General features: G+C 32.5%; 2 protein-coding genes across 2 annotated transcripts; one reads left to right on the plus strand and one right to left on the minus strand.

The window, feature by feature from the left end:
• LOC126704705 (uncharacterized) lies at nt 1–663 on the plus strand. The gene has a single exon (XM_050403730.1). The coding sequence runs from the start codon at nt 1–3 to the stop codon at nt 661–663; it is 663 nt and encodes a 220-aa protein (XP_050259687.1).
• Nucleotides 664–11,173: 10,510 nt separating this feature from the next.
• Nucleotides 11,174–14,645, minus strand: LOC126706534 (galactan beta-1,4-galactosyltransferase GALS3-like). The gene is made up of 2 exons (XM_050406056.1): nt 13,252–14,645; nt 11,174–11,750 (listed from the first exon to the last, which is right to left on the minus strand). Exons 1-2 carry the CDS (start codon nt 14,466–14,468, stop codon nt 11,405–11,407), a joined length of 1,563 nt encoding a protein of 520 aa, XP_050262013.1. The 5' UTR covers nt 14,469–14,645; the 3' UTR covers nt 11,174–11,404.
• Between the last annotated feature and the right edge of the window lie 3,998 nt (nt 14,646–18,643).

Genomic DNA, 18,643 nt, shown 5'->3' on the forward strand with positions numbered 1-18,643 from the left:
ATGGGTCGTTCTTTTTTTCGTGAATTGTCTGATGATGACTCAGATGAAGATGAGATAATTATAAAACTTCTCACAAGTTCGACATCACAACGTAAGCATCTTTGGTATATCGACCGTAATCATTTGGCAGCCCATAGAAGGCTTTATGATGACTACTTTGCTAAAGAACCTGTATATCCTCCCAAATTATTTCGAAGGAGATTTCAAATGAGACGTTCTCTTTTTCTCCGAATCCTATCTAAGGTAGAAGTTCATGAACCTTACTTTATCCGAAAAAGAAATGTTGCCAAAAAGCTTGGTCTATCTCCCCTTCAAAAGATGACCGCTACACTTAGGATGCTTACTTATGGAGAAGCAGCTGATTTTATGGATGAATATGTGAGAATAGCAGAATCCACTGCAATAACCAGTATAAAAAAATTTGTTGCAGCAGTGGTTGCTATTTTTTCAGAGGAATACTTGAGGTCACCAAACAATGAAGACATCGCTAGATTGTTAGCCCATGGCCAAAACCGTGGATTTCCAGACATGTTGGAAAGTATTGATTGTATGCATTGGAAATGGAAAAATTGTCCAACTGCATGGAAAGTGATGTATTGTGGTCATATTCGTGAGCCAAGTATTATTTTGGAAGCAGTGGCTTCATATGATCTTTGGATATGACACTCATTTTTTGGGTTACCTAGGTTAAATAATGATATTAACGTGTTGGAGCGGTCTCATGTATTTTCTGAGCTTGCACAGTGACATGCTCCTGCAGTTAATTACTCAATCAATTGTCATGATTACACAATGGGATACTATCTTGCCAATGGCATATATCCACAATGGTCAACATTTGTGAAGACAATCCCAAGGCCACAAGGAGCAAAAAGAAAATTATTTGCAAAAGTTTAGGAGGCATATAGGAAGGATGTAGAGCATGCATTTAGAGTGCTTCAAGCATGGTTTGCAATTGCATGTGGACCTGCACGGTTTTTCTATCATGAAACACTACAAGACATTATGAAAACATGCATAATTCTTCATAACATGATTATTGAAGATGAGCGAGATGAAGCTGAAGCAGTGGACTTAGATTATGAACAAATTGATGAGATTTCATATACACCAATGTCACGTGAGCCGACAAATGAATTTACGGAGTTTACTCAAGTTCATCAATGCATTAGGGATCGAGAAGTTCATTCTCAACTCCAAATGAATCTCATTGAACATTTATGGCAATTACAAGGAGAGTCATGAAAACTCTTGGTTTTGTTTATTTGTCTCCTCTTCTTTATGGAGTTGCCATTAAAACTTTTGATTTGGTTTATCTGTTTCATTTTGTTTATGAAGTTACCATTAAAACTCATTGGCTATGTTGTTTTGTTGTGTTAAATTTAAGTACCATTTGTCATCAAGGAAGTGGCAAGCTCAACTATGTTTAATTCAATGGGTTCTGTGTGAGTTAATGTTATTGGATATGAGTTATTTGTGTAAGTTTTCTATGGACTACATTGGTAGTTTAGTTCAGTTGAAACAACTTCAACTTGATAGGTTGGCTTTTAGATTGCATATGTTTTTGGCTTTTGATATGAGCCTTGACAGGGTGTCTCAGTATAAGGATTATGAAGGTGATGGCTTTTGAATATTTGGTCAGATAGAGTTTTGGTGGCTCTGAAAAAGGAAGGTAAAGGTTACAGGGTGCCAAGAGGAGGTTTGTTTGAGCTTGTGAGTTGTCCAAACTATTTTGGGGAGGATTATCCCAAGGGAAGAAAAGCTGTAATTCCCCTCTTGTATTGACACAAAAACTTTTCTTGTTTTGTTTTGGTTTTTGGGGATTCGGATGTGTAATTGCAATTAGTACTTTATAAACAAAGATTTGGATTTAGCTATTGATATTGATACGGCAATGATGAAATTGCTTATCTTTTGATGTTTTACAATGATATTGATATTCGGATGTGCCTTCTTCTCTTCTTCTTCTTCTTCTTTTTTTTTTTTTTTTTTTTGAAGGTGACAAGTTCTAAGTTTTTTTATTTTTTAAAAAAGTGCTTAAGAAAATATCCTTTTTAAAAAATATGACAATTGAATTAGGAGGATTGTTTGAAAATGTTACCGTTAGAATAAGAATATTTGAAAATATGACTGTTTAGGAACAAATATTACCGTTAGGAACAAATAATAAAGAAAGAATAAAATAAGAATTAAAAAATAATATTTAAATGAAGTGGTAAAAATATAGAACATCTGATAAATGAGATATTGTAAAATGATGTGAAAAAATAATAAAGCAAGCTTTTGGTGTGACAAAATGGCATAATTTTTACAACAGCTGTTACTAATGCTCTTACTGTAACATTTACATTTAATATTTTATTATTTTTTTGTCTCTTATTCTATTCACTCCCTCACTCTTTCTGAACACTCTCTCTGTCCCTTACTCTCTCTAAACTCTCTCTCTGTTTCTCAATCTCTAACTCAAGCTTCACCGTTAGCTTCGCCGCCAGCTTCTCCGTTCACTCTAATCTGCGTGTTGGGTCATCGCTGTCGCTCGTTGCATGTTGGTCATTGCCGTCCCTTACTCTCTCTGACTTTTGCCGCCAATGGTTTTCCTTTGTTTCTAGTGGGTTCTGGGATTTTGATAGATGGGTTTTTGGATCTTTGGATTTGGGTAGGTTGATGATGGTGGCTTGATGATGGTGATTGGATCTTTGGATTTTTGTTGTGTGGGTTGATGATGGTGATTGGGCAGGTTGATGATGGTGGCTCGGTTGAATGGGTATGCGAATTTCATTGATGGTTGGTAGCTTGGTTAAATGGGATGGTGGCTGGGTTGTTGTGTGGCTTGATGATGGTGGTTGGGTAGTTGGATGATGGTGGCTGTGTGAGTTGTGTTGGGTCTGTGAGAGAGATGACAGTGGAAAAAAATAATATTTTATTGAATAAACAGTATAATAGAGAAATTGACGTGAGAGTTTTGTAAAAATAAATGTGCAAAATAGAAAAAGAAATTTTTTTTTGCAAGATTAACAAATTTTTTGCATCAATTGATGCGGATGCTCTAACATCCTATTAAAAATAGCCTTTCACTCTTGACTCTTTTACACAAAGGAAACCTACAAAGCACATCATCAATGACACTTTTCACTAAATCAATCTCAGCCCAGACTTTCCCTGATGAATTTTGGCATTCCTATCAAGCCATATATAGGCCCAAATGTAGTAAATTTCAATATAAGCCCAAATCATTTTGAAATTCTCTATTGTAGAGAAGAGTCTAACTTACCTTTGAGGCTTTGGGCTATTGAACTGCCGATTCTGGCTCAGTAGCCCAATCCTTGACTTAAAAGATGGTAGAAGCATCAGTTTAGAACACACGTAATCTCTTGACTCAAGCTTGCCTTGACAGTAAGTATGACAATTTCAACTCAATCCTCTCGCATGAGTTTCCCTACCCAAAAGAGGTGATATGCATGCAACAGGCCTCCCACCACATGTGCGTGTACCTTGTTGTGAGAGGTCTGTTGCATGTATCTATAACAAGAGATAATTATTTGCACCTATTACAAAACTCCTACCACATGTATGTGCGTACCTTGTTGTCAGAGGCACGCTGCATGCATATCTATCACAAGAGACGATTATTTGCACAACTAGGCTAGGACAAATTTTGGTCATCCCACTCTGAATATATTTGAAATGCTATTTTTAGTGAGGCAATGGGCAAGGCAAGGACAAGACGGGGTAGATATAGACGGTATAGTACAGGGTAACTCTTTCACAGAGTAGGTTTAAGGCACCCACGATCTAACCCTGCTATGTTACCATTTCTCCTTCACAAAACATTCACATTCTATCTTCTTGGTAGTCCTGGCCCTGGGTAGCCAATTAGCCATACGATATCCGGTAGGCAACTTATTTGGTAAAAGTACCCACCAGCAAATAAAGGCATGCTAACGAATATTGGAAGCAAACCAAAGTTATCTCCACCAAATTAGAATGATCTTTTTGCTCCTACTAGCTGTTGTCATGTATCACGACAAGTATACTGCTTTGAAGCAAAATGCAACCACTATAATATATCATCACCAACCAATTGATTATGCACTATGAAGCAGCAAACACCGAGAATGTTTCTTCGAATTTTCAATGATAAATTTTCATGGAAAAAATTGAACTGAGAGATGTTTCTATCCCCTCCATGAAGAAAGAAGAAACCTTTGTGTTAGATAAATTTTGTAAAATTTTAGATTTAAAAGATTTTTCTATTTGGAAATTTTATACCAAATGGACTAATAACCATGTTTTTAGGAGCTACAGAAAACGCAGCTGTAAACCAGTTTTTTTGGTAGTGAAATTAAGCATAAGAAAGAAGAAATGGAACAATCTAGACGCCCATACAATCATTCACATTGTTGCGTTTCTTTAGCGCATCAAATTTAGATATAGATTAATGAAATATGGTCATATATATATATATATATATATATATATAATTACTAATTTAGTTTTCTAATTTTTGGGTAAAGTTAATTTCATCCATCAACTATTAATTGTCTCAATTTAATCCAAAATTTTTAAAACTCATTCTCATCTTCACTTAAATTTTTTTTTTAAAAAAATTTAATAGTAGTTCAAATTGACTTGATTTTGAAACTTTTGCACTTTCCACATAACTTTTTAATGTACACTCTATTTGCAACTTCAATCAATTTTGTTAAACTTAAATGAAAATAAAATTTAAGAATGAAATTAACTTGATTTTGAAAATTGAGTGAGTGGCACAATTTATATATGAGGACCAAATAAAACTTTATCCTATAATTTGATGACTAATTTAGTCATTTAAAACAAAAGAAATACAAAAAACAATCTTCTAAAAAAAAAAAAAAAAAAAAAAAAACGAAACAAACACTATATATTGCCGTAACACCCAAAGTCATGGCCCAATAATTAGGATAATGGTATGGGGTATGGTTTGATTTTGAACCCTAGCTTGAAGACAATGGTCAATGGTGTGATGATAGTTCGGCTTAGGACTGTTTCTCCCCCACTTGAAGTCCTCTCATAAATGATAAACTGGTGTACTATATATCTAGGCCTTCACAGTGAGTAGTTCTTTTTACCCTCTCTTAACTCCCACTTGAATCCCTTTCTTGTGGTAAATCTAAGTTCCTCAATTAGGAAGGTTTCTTAGCCTCCCTTAACCTTTTTCATTAAGAGGAAGAAAACTATAAATGACCATAAAAAGAGGGATTTTTTTACCAATAATGAAATGAGCTAGACAACTTTATAGTTAATTTCTTAAACATGTTCTTTGTTCCAACTAACCCCTATATCTACTATTGCAGGGTGTGGCTTGATGGTAGAAGTTCTCATATCATTTTATTTGGTGAATAGTTCAAATGATAGTCCCGTCAAAGTCTTAGTAGTATATATAGTATTACACATTGCTGTCACCTAACATGAGGTCAATGTGTCCACACTAAAAACTTTTTTTTTTTTTTTTTTTTTTTTTTAAATCCTTGTATCTCCGCGTATAATGAAGGTCAGTCTTTGACTACTCCAAGGGGTGACAGCAAATGAAGAAATGAACTCCATCTTCGAATAGATGTAAAACGTTGACAAAGGATGTACTACAATATACACATTTCTTCTGTTGGTAGGATACTAAGCAAAGATTTAAAAAAATAAATAAATAAATAAGAACATAGTACTTGCAGAACTAAAACAATAATCAATTGACAATGTTGGTGAAGAGTGGCATGAAGTTTCCTAATGTCGATTTGATTGTGAATGGAACTACAATAAATAACATATAGATGATTCTTTCTCCATTGGCACCTCCCTCTGTTGATGCCTAAACCAAATGACATAAGGGCAGGAACCATGTATCAACCTTCCTGTCCCACATGTTTTCATGTGAATGTGTCCCCACCATTTCTAAATTCTAATAACATGCTACAGAGCCATGAATTGAATTCACTCATTTTTTGAGATAGTATGTAAGAAGTTATAGAGGACAATTGTTTGTGTCCCATGCTAGCTCGCCAGTGCATTTTGTTGGTTTGCTACAGTCACATTATCTTTAAATTCTTCCCTAGAAGTTATTCATGTTTACATATAATTGTAATTGCATGTTGTTGGTTTGCTACAGTCACATTATCTTTAAATTCTTTCCTAGAAGTTATTCATGTTTACATATAATTTATAGACACGACAAATTAGACAAAAAATTTCACATCCGTTGATTTAGCTGATTGTTAGTAATAAAATAAAATAAATGATGCTTAGTAATAAAGTCAGATAAAAATGAGTAAAAACTTATCGACTTAACTTATATAAAAAAATATTGTGAAATTTTTTGTGTATCTAATTGCATTGCTCTATGTATAAATTTTATATAAAACGTCATCTGCCAGCTGCAAGGCAATACAAAGTTCTAGACTTTTTTTTTTCTAATTGTGTCTTCATCTGTCATTGAAGTTTGATAATGAGATCCTATGACTGAAAACCCAAATGTAACAAAACATTTGTCAATGGAGCCCCCCTTAATTAATACAGAGACTAAAATACAAAGTATCAACAAAAAACGAAAGCGACTTTCTTGTATCATGCTTTGGATTTTTAAAACTATTTGTGTGTCACTAATTCATACGTACAAGTGTAAAAATGAAGGAAAAAAAAAAGTCGGCTCCTTCATGGTGTGCTCTTCTTCAAATTCGTTGAAATTTGATATAAAAGAGTTGTATAAAACACTACATAATACATATATACTAATACTACCTTGAAGCTTGAACCTTCTCACATTTTTTTTTTTTTTTTTCACTTTGGAAAGAAATTAACGACATTGCTTGTGACAGTAATTTTATCACATTCATTGATAATTATACGCCACATTTTAATACCTAGGGTCAAATATATAAGGTGGTAGAGTATACCATATTGCATAGTAACCAGGAGCGGCGCCACCTTAAGGCCAGGGTGGTCCTCGGACCACGTGACCTGAAATTTTTTTTATATATAATAATTTTAAAAAGTTTATTTGTCTACCCTTCAAAAAAATTTTGGGAACACCCTCATTTTTTTTATACCAATAAAATTAAATTTTTCTCCATAATTTGTTCTACATTCAGAGGATGAATAATTGTTTGGTTGTGTACGTTGAAAGAGATGTAGTTTGTAGCATTGATAATGAGACTATCATGTATCGATTTCAAAATATGAAAACTTTTTTTTTTTGAGAAACTTAAAATAGAAAAACTCGTAGAAGGTAATCATAAAAATTTTATGTATTTACGTATTTTTTTATTATTATTGTTATTATCAATATATGAATTTTTTTTATTAAATTGAATAAATTATACTCCCTCCGTCCCACTTTGTTTGTCCTCTATTCCATATTAGGATGTCTCAAAATATTGTCCTGTTTCTAAAAATAAAAGTTATTAGTTTATTAATGTTCCTATTATACCCCTAAATCTCATTAAGAATAATTCATTTTAAAAAAAGCTAATAAATTTATTTAAGGATAGTTTTGTAAACTTATACATTTTTATAAAGTAGACAAGACAATAAATGATGTTCTCTTAAAATGTTTGACTTTTCAAACAGGACAAACAAAATGAGACGGAGGGAGTATTTCTTTAGGAACACCTGAGAAAAACTTCGAGCCGACGCTGATAGTAACCAATGTTTTCCTTTTCTTTTCCTTTGTCGACAATTTGGACTACTTTACAATTCACATCACATTAATGATTAAACAATAGCCAATGAATTTCATACAACCAAAATCATTAAAAATACCGTGCGGGGAAGAGCCCTTTTTCTATGATTTCTCGTTTCTGATATAGTCATCTCCTATGAGTAATTCAAGACCACACAACTAAAAAAGTTCTAGCTTGTTTAAAAAGTCCCATGTTGTGGAAAGTAGCTACCCAATAGGGCCAATACTATGTAGACAGCTATAGAGTAGCCAAGCACCTCTGGCAGCATTAGTGCCCAAGTAAATCAGTAATTTCAAGTCGGTCAGGTTACAGACGCGCTTTTTTTCACACCCAAAAAAAAAAAAAATTACATTTTTTATGGGCCATGTTCTCATTGGATTCCAATATTTTCATTCAGATTTATGTTGTGCCAATTTACGTATAAATCATAAGTTAACACATAAATATTGTGTGAATTTAGGTGCGAAAAGAAGTGTGTTCTATCATTATTCATTTAAAATTGTTTGTTAATTAATAATTATATATACTTTTAGCTTGAAAATCACTTGAAAGAGAGCTCATTGCAAGCTTTTGTTTTTTTCAACTTACAGCTGCACTATTAGTCTATGGACAAGCAGTGCCACACCCTTTTCTTATTTATTGAACCGTAGGATCACATGATATTGCAATAATCTTTCTGGGACAGTTGGACATGGGTTTTTTAATATAAAGAAGACATAAAACCTTGGATCTAAGTGGGGGAGGTCATAAATATGGAAGTAATTTCATTTGTCTAACAAAGAAAGACATCATCATCACACCGTAACGGTCCACCATTAAAAATACATCAATGAGACCCAGAAAATAATTAATAGTTCTTGCTAATAATGCATGTAGGCATAACTACGTACCAACCAATTGGTACGTAGTTGTAACGCACTAGTTTCTTTTGTAAAGTGCAGCTCATTTTTTAGCTTCCATGCCAATCCCTCCATTCATTTATTAACAATTTTTCATGCTCCAATCAAGGTTAGGCACCTCCACTCAATTGTCTTTTGCTACAAAAAGTTGATTCTATAGTATACTCCATTAAACTAGTTTATCACTTACATAAAGATAATATTCACGATTATAATCAATTACAAGTTCAAAGGGAGAGACTGGAGAGATCCTTGCTCGTATATTAAAATTGTTACCTTGTTAGGTAGGTGTTTGAATTGATCTACACCAAAGAAAGGATTTAAGAAAAGATAAAAAGCTAGCTACCTCCTATTATCTAACTCTTACGGCACATAGCTCATGGGCTTTAATGATATTCTAATGAATGAAAAAGATAGAAACCTAAACTATATATGGATATTTTGTAATATATATCTTCAACTACAAAATTTTGCAATCAATGTCTTAATTTAGGATTTTAATTCTAATGTCTATGCATTGTCTCCAAATGTCTAAAGTTAACAGAATTTGGATTGACTAATTTCGTAGTAGGTGTTTGATTGCACTAGTTCTTATAGTAAAACTGCACATCGTAAGTGTTTGTTAATTTAGATGCTGATTACACATTGTCAATTTTTTTTTTCCCTTTTCCTTTTTTCAAATCAGTCTTAATTATCACCTGGATCATTGAAGAATAAATTGTATTGGTTTTTGTTTTTGTTTGTACTTTTTTTCTTTTTCTTTTTTTGGGTTCTTTGGGTGCTTTCTCCTTTGTAATTTTCCCACCAAACAATGCAGCCTAACTACAAGCTTTTACCCAACCTCAATTATGGAGGCCAAAAAGAATTTAAGTGGTGGCTATTTTACTCTATAGTCGGCAAAAATAAGTGGAGGTGAAAGAAAGAGAACCATAGGCTTGGTTTGAAGGTAAAAAGTGAAAAAAGAATAACTCATATGTGGGTCTCTTCCATCTCACTTTCACTACTCTCTCTTCTCATTTTCTTCACCTGACTTTCCTCAAACAAATAATGGATTTCCTTTATCTCCCTTCTCTTTTCCATCATAGCTTTCCTTTACCTCTCTTTTTCCCTATACCAAACATTAAAGCTTAGGCCCTGAGGGACGAGATAGAGCCGAAAAAAACCTACTGGGTCTTCATATTTATCCGTTAACAATGCACTTGGGCGAAAGGAAAAAGGAAGACCAAAGAAGAGTAACCAAAAAAGGGAGGGAGTATCTGGATAAGGAGAAAGACAGGAAAAAAATCATGAAATTTCTCTATCATCTGTATTAGATATTTCTTATGTTATTTTTTTTTTTTTTTTTTTGGGCAATTACGAATGTTGTAATTTGTGAATGATAGACGATAATATATTGAAAATGATAAACCCACCTGAAAATCAATAACTTACCATTTTAATAAGTTGTGAAACTTATTATGCATGTAGCATTATTTATTTTTATTCTCTTTGGGAGGTAGAAGAGGGATTAGAAAAGAGAGTTGAGATATACTTTTTTTTTTTTTTTTTTTGTGTTTTCATGTGTTTGGTAGTATAAAAAAAAAAATTGGTCAAAGGAAAGTTCAAGACTTAATTTTTAAAGGTTGTTTTTTATTAAAAATTTTCAGAAAACTCTGTTTTACACCGCTTGAAACAAAGAAGTAAAAAATTCATGTTTTCGAGCTCATTTTCAATGTCTCTACAGAACACACAAAAAAGAAAGAGTTTCCAAGAAAATGTCTTTTAAAAAATGGCTCGTTTTCTAAAAAAACGATAATATCAAAACAAACAAATATCAATGTAATTTTCTTCCATCCATTTTCCTCTTAAGGAACCAATCACCAAAAAGGAAGATAAAACCTTCCATTCCTTCCTCCTATACTTTTTCTTTGTCCTTGGCGGTCCATTTAGCCAAACATCATGCTAGAAATGAATAGAAAGTCATAAAGAAAAAAAGAAAAAAAACAAAAACAAAAGCAAAAAGTTAAAAAAGCCTATCCCTCATGAAGACTCCAGAATTAGGGGGCAATAAAACTCACAATCATCATGTTATTAAAAAAAAAACTCACAATCATGATTCATTTCTTTTCTCATGTCCTTGCTCACACTTTTTTCCCCACGTTAGTTAGATGATAAGACCACTAGAAAGACACCTCTCCATGCATACCCACATGCCCTTTTTGACCTTGCCAAAAAGACAACCCTTTGCAAATTATTCCTCACACACACAAAATTCCTTCTCATCCTCATGGACAAGGCATATGTTTTTCTTTTGAGTCCTTACTTTTTTCGGTGGCTATGAATATGCATCGATAAAGCATAAATGCTATAGAGAAAGAGAGAGAGAGAGTGAGAGAGAAAGACAATAAAAGTGATGTAGCAAGCAAGCAAAGCTACCCCAGCACATTAGCCACCTTCACTGGCTGGCTCTGTTTTGTGGTCCCTCTTACCGACAACCCCAATCAAACGCAGTGAATAATTATTTAAGTATAATTACTTTTAATACTAAAAAAATTTTGAGTATTAATTAAAATATATAAAGAATGCAACACCAACTCTAATGTCCTGTTCTTTTTCTTTTCTTTTCTCTTCCCCAAGAACGTGATCATTATACCCAACTGTATCTATACCATTGAAAGCTATCATACAAAAAAGAAAAAGTACCCCCAATAAATTTCTGTTTCTAATAACAACTAATGTAATAACAAAGAAAAGAAAAGAAAAAGAGAACTTTAAAATATGGAATATGAAACAAAGAAGAAAAAAATTATGCTGTCATTGCCTTGTCCTTTGCAACCTAGTTCCAATCATTTTGAGCTCAAATTTCTTCACAGCCCCAGCAGCATCCCTCATTGTGGTGTCCAAAACATAAGGCATTTTTTCAAATGTGACCTCTGTCGAATTGAGTAGGTTCCGGCATGGTTCGCGTCTTACTGCTATGGTTCCGTGATAATGGAAGTATTTGATGCGTCCCTCGGTTTTATGTGTTGTTTTACCAGCTAAATTTTGTGACATATGAACTCCAGTGCCATATACATTGCGCGGTTGCACTGCGTATTTGCGGTCCCTCCTAATTCCTTTCTTCACATCTCTATATACAAGCTTCTCAAATCCCCATCTCCTGTAATTTTGACATTGACAAAATAAAGAATGTGAACAAGATGTAGTTATCAAAACAATAGTGACTTTTGATATTTTGCACAAAAATCATTTATTTATTTTGAAAGCAATTTTTCTGGTCGTTTCTGTTGCTTTCAATAACCAACTTCTAATGTGTGTAGATTAAAAAAAAAAAAAAAAGACTTCTAATGTGTGTACATGAAGCATCTCAAATAGAGCCAAGCAATCAATCAATTAGCTAAAACCAACCATTAATATCTCTTACAATGAATAGTGAGAGAGTACCAAAAATGAGCTCCATGGTCTACAATATAGACTATTTACAATGAAACCCATCTCTCACTAATGGCCCTGTTGCTTAATGGTACTTCTCTCCTTTGAGAAGGAGGAGGGTTGAGGTTAGACCTGCTGCAGTGTGGGATTTGAAGGGATTTATGAGATAAAGGACTAAGACACTAAAGTACTTTCATGGTTTGTTAAAAAAAGAAAAAAAGCTCCTAACAATTTGACCTCAATCCCACAAATTTTATTTCCAGTTGACACCAGCATCAACATAATTAAAGGTTTGCCAAAATTTAACCTTCATTATTAGCATTTACGTGTCTTTTACTACTCTAGCCAAATTTTCATTCCCACAAATAACATCATGTTGAATATTGACTCATTTGCAAATCTTATCAGAGAAGAGAACAACCTTGATTGCAGGTTTTGTTGTGATATTTCTCTGAAACAAAAGGATTCTAGAACAAAATGGTTCATATAATATCATAGGAATTAACAAATGCCTAATCATGCAGGCCTAAGATTCAATCACTTGAGAACATAGTTCAAACCCACCCTAGTTCCACCGGCCCTCAAACAATGAAAGGAAGGAAGAATCTAATTTATCATAAGAAGGTTCCAATAGTTTTAAATTTATAAAAACAGTGTCCAATAATGTTTTCAACATCAAAGAAAAATGTTCCTATCACTCAACCACCACAAAATCACGATGTGAACAATTGTTTGTTTTTTTTTAATTTTTGGATGAGTGAATTTTCAATGTGGGCAGTTATCAAAGTAATTCACAAAAGCCTAAAAATTCTGCAGAACAGTCAATTCCTTCTAAATATACTCCAATATGAACTCTCAAACCAGTCAATTTCATGTCAAATTGAACACGGCAAAGACTAATCCAACCCAAAAAATTTACTATCTATCAAAGAATTTTCATCTTACAATTCCTTCTATGTCTGCACCCAATCACACCAATTCAAACATCAAATTGCAGCAATTAAACTAAAATCCTCAAATATCAAAATCCAAGTTCCTCTACCGGTCATCTTTCTTAGGATTCTAATCACGCTATCTCTAGCCATTTAAAAAAGTTAAAGTAAATTTTAAACCCATTGTAAAGCATGTCAAAAGCTCTAATTCTAACCAAACAACTCACTTTTTCTCAACCAAAATTATGCAAGCTATAAGAACAATTAACAAAGAACACAAAGAAGCAAAACATATACCTGTAGGTTCTTCCATTAGGCTCAGACAAGCAGAGCTTACTGCTCATAGGCATTTGCTCAATGGTGAACTGATTATAATCAGAAAGTGAATCCAACACAGTCTTGATGGTGCTCTTGGGAGGCACAAAAATATACTCATCCACATCAAAGAAGAACATCCACTTAGTCATAAACTTATACCTATGCAAACAATCATTCACCACCATGAACTGATTGTGATAGTACCCATCAAACCTCTCTTGCTCCCTAATATCTTGCAATGTCACATACCCTTTTTCCATCCACGGCTTCAACACCTCCAACACTTCCTCATGAACCCCACCAGCATCATGTATCACAAAATGTGACTTTTCCCCAAACAATCTCACATGGTAAGCCAACCACTCCCTCACTCTCTGTGGACTCAAACCCCCATACAAAGATGACCCACAATAAAAATATTCATACTTGGGCTTTGAAGTGAACACAGACAAGTCCAAAGTCCCTGGAGACTCAGTTAGAGCTTCAATGGTGTCAGTGACATTTAAGTTTCTGTCACCACCACCAGAAGTTGTAGCATAGAGAACCAGTTTTCCACCTGAGTTATCAACATTAACGGGCTGTGAAAAGGTACAGTTTACAACCACAACAGTGTAAACTCTTCCATAGCCCCAGTCTGGGAGGATCTTATATCCAACTGCGGAGATGGGTTTTGAGGTGGAGTTGTGAGAAGGTTCCCACTTGCACAAGTAAGTAGGCTTTGAATAGAGATGGAGAGGCTTTGAAGCAATACCCACAATGGCAAATGTGTTTAAACCACCTCTGTATGATCCCATGGTGACAAAGCTGTATGCTGCTGCACCATACGGATTGAAAGCTCTCTTGATGGCACCATTCTCCAAAGTCTGATCTTGCAATGGTTGTGGCGGTGGAGGTGGTGGAGATAGTAGTGGTGGTGGTAGTGACGGTGGTGGTGACTGTGAAGGTGGTGGAGGAAGAGACAGCAGTTGTGGTTGTGGCTGTACAGCCAGTTGAGGTGGTGGGGCCACTTGAGACACAACCCTTGAGATACAGAAACGGAGATCAGAAGTAGAGATGGTGAAACGAGAAGGGAGGAATTGGAAGAGTGTGGCTAAGCTGCAGAGAACAACAAGTGTTGTTAACAACAGTTTTAGCTCTGCTGCAACGTGCCACACTGCGCCTCCTATGAACAGCTTCCTCTCTTTCTCTTTTCCCATTACAAACTCTATCCCCCTCTCTCTCTCTCTCTCTCTCTCACTCTCTCACTATTACTCTTCCTCTTTTCTTGTCTCAACTCTGGCTTCGAAGGGTCTTTGCCTCTGTGTGTTTATTGGAATATTGGGGCGAAGCTAAAAAAATCTCTAATTTTCCAATTACGTGTTTAGCTAGCTGTCATGTTGTAATGCAAAGTAGAGGTGTTTATTTGTATGGAAAATATATGATTGGGTTTAATAGTTTATACTTTTATACATCATTGGATACTTCTAGGATTCTTCTGAAAAGGGAAAAAAATAAAAAAATCGTATACTTCTGGGTTTAATTTTTTACTTCTACTAGGAAACAAAATCACAGCATATTTTCACTTCACAGTAAATTAAGGTGTTAATCTATTATAGGACAAAATAAAAACAGAATAATATAATATTCTAACCTACTACAACTCAAAACAAAGATGGTGCAAAAATATTTTAATATTTTGTTGTAATTTGTTTGTTTTGTCTTTCTTATTTACTAGTAACAGCAGGTAACAACTTTTTTTTTTGAGAAAGAGCAGGTAACAACTTGATATTTAAGATTTGTTATGAAAGTATTGTGAAAATATTGTAAACATAGCATTTTCTTAATAGAGATTTTAAAATGAGTTAAAAAAAAAAAAAAATTCTCTCTTAACTTCCCTTATTTAATTTTGTGTGAGATAGAATTATTTTCCTTATTTAGTTTTGCCTAAAATAGAGTTGTTTTCCATAAAATTTTAGTGAAAAACAACTCTATATATATATATGGAAAGTTACGGAATAGTTTTCCTTTAACTCATTTTTTTATACTAACAAACAAAGGAAATTGTGATACACTGTGGGCATGTTTGGTTGACTATAATAAATATTGTAATGTAATAGCTTCCTATAGTTTAAGCATTCTTTAATTTAGTTGAAATTTGAACCAATAACAACTAATCACCTATGATTTGTTGTAAAAATGTTGTAGACGTAATATCTCTCAAAAAATATATATATTCTTTAAAAGTTAAGAGATAGCTTTTTAATATTCTTTAAAATAAAGATTACTTATTCATCCATAAAAAGGGTTGTAAACTTGTAATAGTTATTCTTTAGTAAGTGTAATGATTTATTAAATTCATATATTTTTAAATAAACAAACTTTTTATATGCACATAATAACTATAAAAATAAATAATCATAAAAAATAACTCATCTCTCTCTAAATTTGGAAAATATATTATGAGTAAGATATTTACTAAAATAAATCTTAAGTTTTATTTCAATGTTATAACTTTCAACTAAATTTATGAATATGTTTAGTTATTTCATTACAACACATTTTATTTCTCATAATAAAGATTACCATTATTTAGTGTATCGAAAGTGCACTATTATAAAGTTTTTCATTAAAATAAACAGAACGATAAATCTTTTTTTTTTCTTTTTTGAGAAACTACAAAACAATAAATCTTGGGTACAAGAGTTCATTCTTCAAAAAAAAAAAAAAAAAAATCCAAGAGTTCATAAAGTACATTTAGTGTGTGTTTGGTAAGTTCTCTATTAAATTCAACCATGTAATTATTTTGAATTTAGTTATCTTTAGAAAAAAATCTATATTTTTATGCAAGGGCGGCATGATGCATTTAGGGCCTTAGGCGAAAATTGACTTGAGACTTTTCAAATATTTAAATATGATTTTTTTAATAAAAAAATTAATATTACTTAAATTATATTATCTTGTTTTAGATGCAAAATTATTAATTAACCATGTAAAATATTTTTTTCTTTAGAAAATCTATAGACACAAAAAATTGACAACTTTTCACAGTTGTTGATGTGGCATATTGGTAATAGTAAGTAAAAATGTGATATTAGTGGTAGACCTAGACGAAAACCAGTAAAAGTTTGCCAGCTCAACTGTTGTGAAATTCTTTGTATATTGCTCCTTTTTTTTTTCTTTTTTTTGTGAAAAGTGTTATATTCACAACAAATCGTAAATATTAAGTTGTTATTGGTTCTAATTTAAATCTATTACTGAAATTACTTTTTTCCCCACTAATAATAGCCAATAACAACTTTCCACTTAGGATTTGTTGTGAAAAATGTTGTGAACATAGCATTTTTCTTTCTTTTTTCTTGTTTTTTATTTGATAAAAAAAATGTTATTTTATTTATTGGCTAATATTTTTGGGCTTAATAAATAAGTTTATAATGTAACAAATTACTATATTGGCCAAAATTTGAGAGCCTTTTTCTACTTAAGGGCCTTAGGCGACCGCCTCATTTGCTTTCATACTAGAGGCCTGTTTTTATGGTAATTATAATCATACAGTATTTAAATTTGATTCTTTATAACCACTAAAAATGCAATAGATTTTTTTTTTTTCCTTATGAAAGTAAGAGATTTCATTAATAAAAAACAAATTAACGTAAGGGACTAAGGTGACTTGATAAGGGTAAAGAGGGGTTAATTATTGGGATGGGTGAAAAGGTATTAATGCCTATTGGTGTGATTAGATTAATTAAGTATTTAATTAGTAATAAGCCAAGGTGACTTTATTTACATTAGAAAAGCCACGCCAAAAAATTGTGGGGCTCTATTCTAAAGCCTCGTCGTTGCTGTTGCCAACAGAGTTGTTGCACTTTGGCTCTTGATTTCCGAACTGGTTTGTTTTTATTACCTTTTTTTTTTTGGATGAAAATACTGAATGATTTTTATTAATCTGAACGATTTTTATTGCCAATTTGTCCTTACATTGTTTGAATCTATAATTCCTAGCCCCAAATTTAATGGATATGTTATCATCAACCTTGTAGTGTTCTACCCAAAAAAAAAAAATCATCCTTGTAGTGGTAAATGGTAATCCTTTGCAGTCCCAAAAGGAGATTTATAAGCAATAATTTAAAACTAGTTTTTTATATGGATCCTTTAATCTCAAGCATAAATCATAAGGACCAAATATTTACTCTCTTTTTTTCTCTAATTGGTAAATGAAATAATTTTTTAAAAATTTAAACTTACAGATGTCTAATTTATGTTATAATTAGGTTAAAATATTTTGAACGAGACAAAAAGTACATAACATATGAGACATTTTTTGCAAATAAATGTGACACATAATTATTTTAAGACACGTAGTATATTTGTGTACAGTCCAAAATTTTTTGACTTAAAAGATATTTGTGAATTCATTCTCGTTTATTGTAGGGAAGAAGATAAATCAAAGAAAAAAAAACACCACATTAAGGCATCAAAGATTTGGCCATTTTTTTTCCTTGAATTTTGGCAATCAATACAAGGACACCATTCTCATCCTTTTTTTTTTTTTTTTTTTTTCTTTTGGAATGTTTGCATGCTGGCCTAATTTTGAACTTCTAATAAAAAGTTAAGAATATGGGGAGTGAGTTTGAAAGTGTCATAAACGGTAAGGGCATCAAAGAAATGAGATTCCCAATGCTCACCACAGGAAGTGACACCTGGCAAAACTGTCTGCAAAATAATACAATTCCCTCAATTCTCTTCTCTCTCCTCTCTTTTCCATATGATATGGCTGTCAAAGACGACTGTCCGAAATGTGCTGTCTTTGTCACTCTACCCTACCCTACACGCTCCAGCCTCATTGGTGGGGACCACCTTTTTCAATTAATGATTTCACATTAACTAATTAATAAACAATAAAGTTATAGCTATAATTTTTTCGCAACAAATTAAAAATATTGTACTTTGAAAAAAAAAAATTAGTTTGAATATATAAAATTGTATATATTTTTCTAAAGATGTAGAAATTAAATATACAGAATTTTTTAGTCTTTGAATTTAAAGAAGAGAAAAGTTGATGATGGAGTATTGGGTTATGAATTTGTTAAAAAAAGTTTTTATTAAAAAAAAATTAATTTTTTGACTATTTTTTATATTTCTTTTGAAAGTGGGTGAAAACTTTCATAAAATGTGGGTTTCAGTTAATTCAACTGATAAAATTTCTGATGATTGAATAAGAAATTTAAGATTTAAGCCTCGCTTATATAAAAAATCAATTGGTGTTTTAATATGATAATAAAGAATTATTATCAGGAATAGATGTCATAGATTGAAATTCTAAAAAATAAAAATAAAAATTTCTAAAATGGTTTATTAAATTTTAATTATAAGCTCTTCATAATAGGTTAAAAAA

This window comes from Quercus robur, chromosome 11 (genome assembly GCF_932294415.1).
Source record: "Quercus robur chromosome 11, dhQueRobu3.1, whole genome shotgun sequence".
In the NCBI taxonomy this organism is placed as follows: Eukaryota; Viridiplantae; Streptophyta; class Magnoliopsida; order Fagales; family Fagaceae; genus Quercus; species Quercus robur.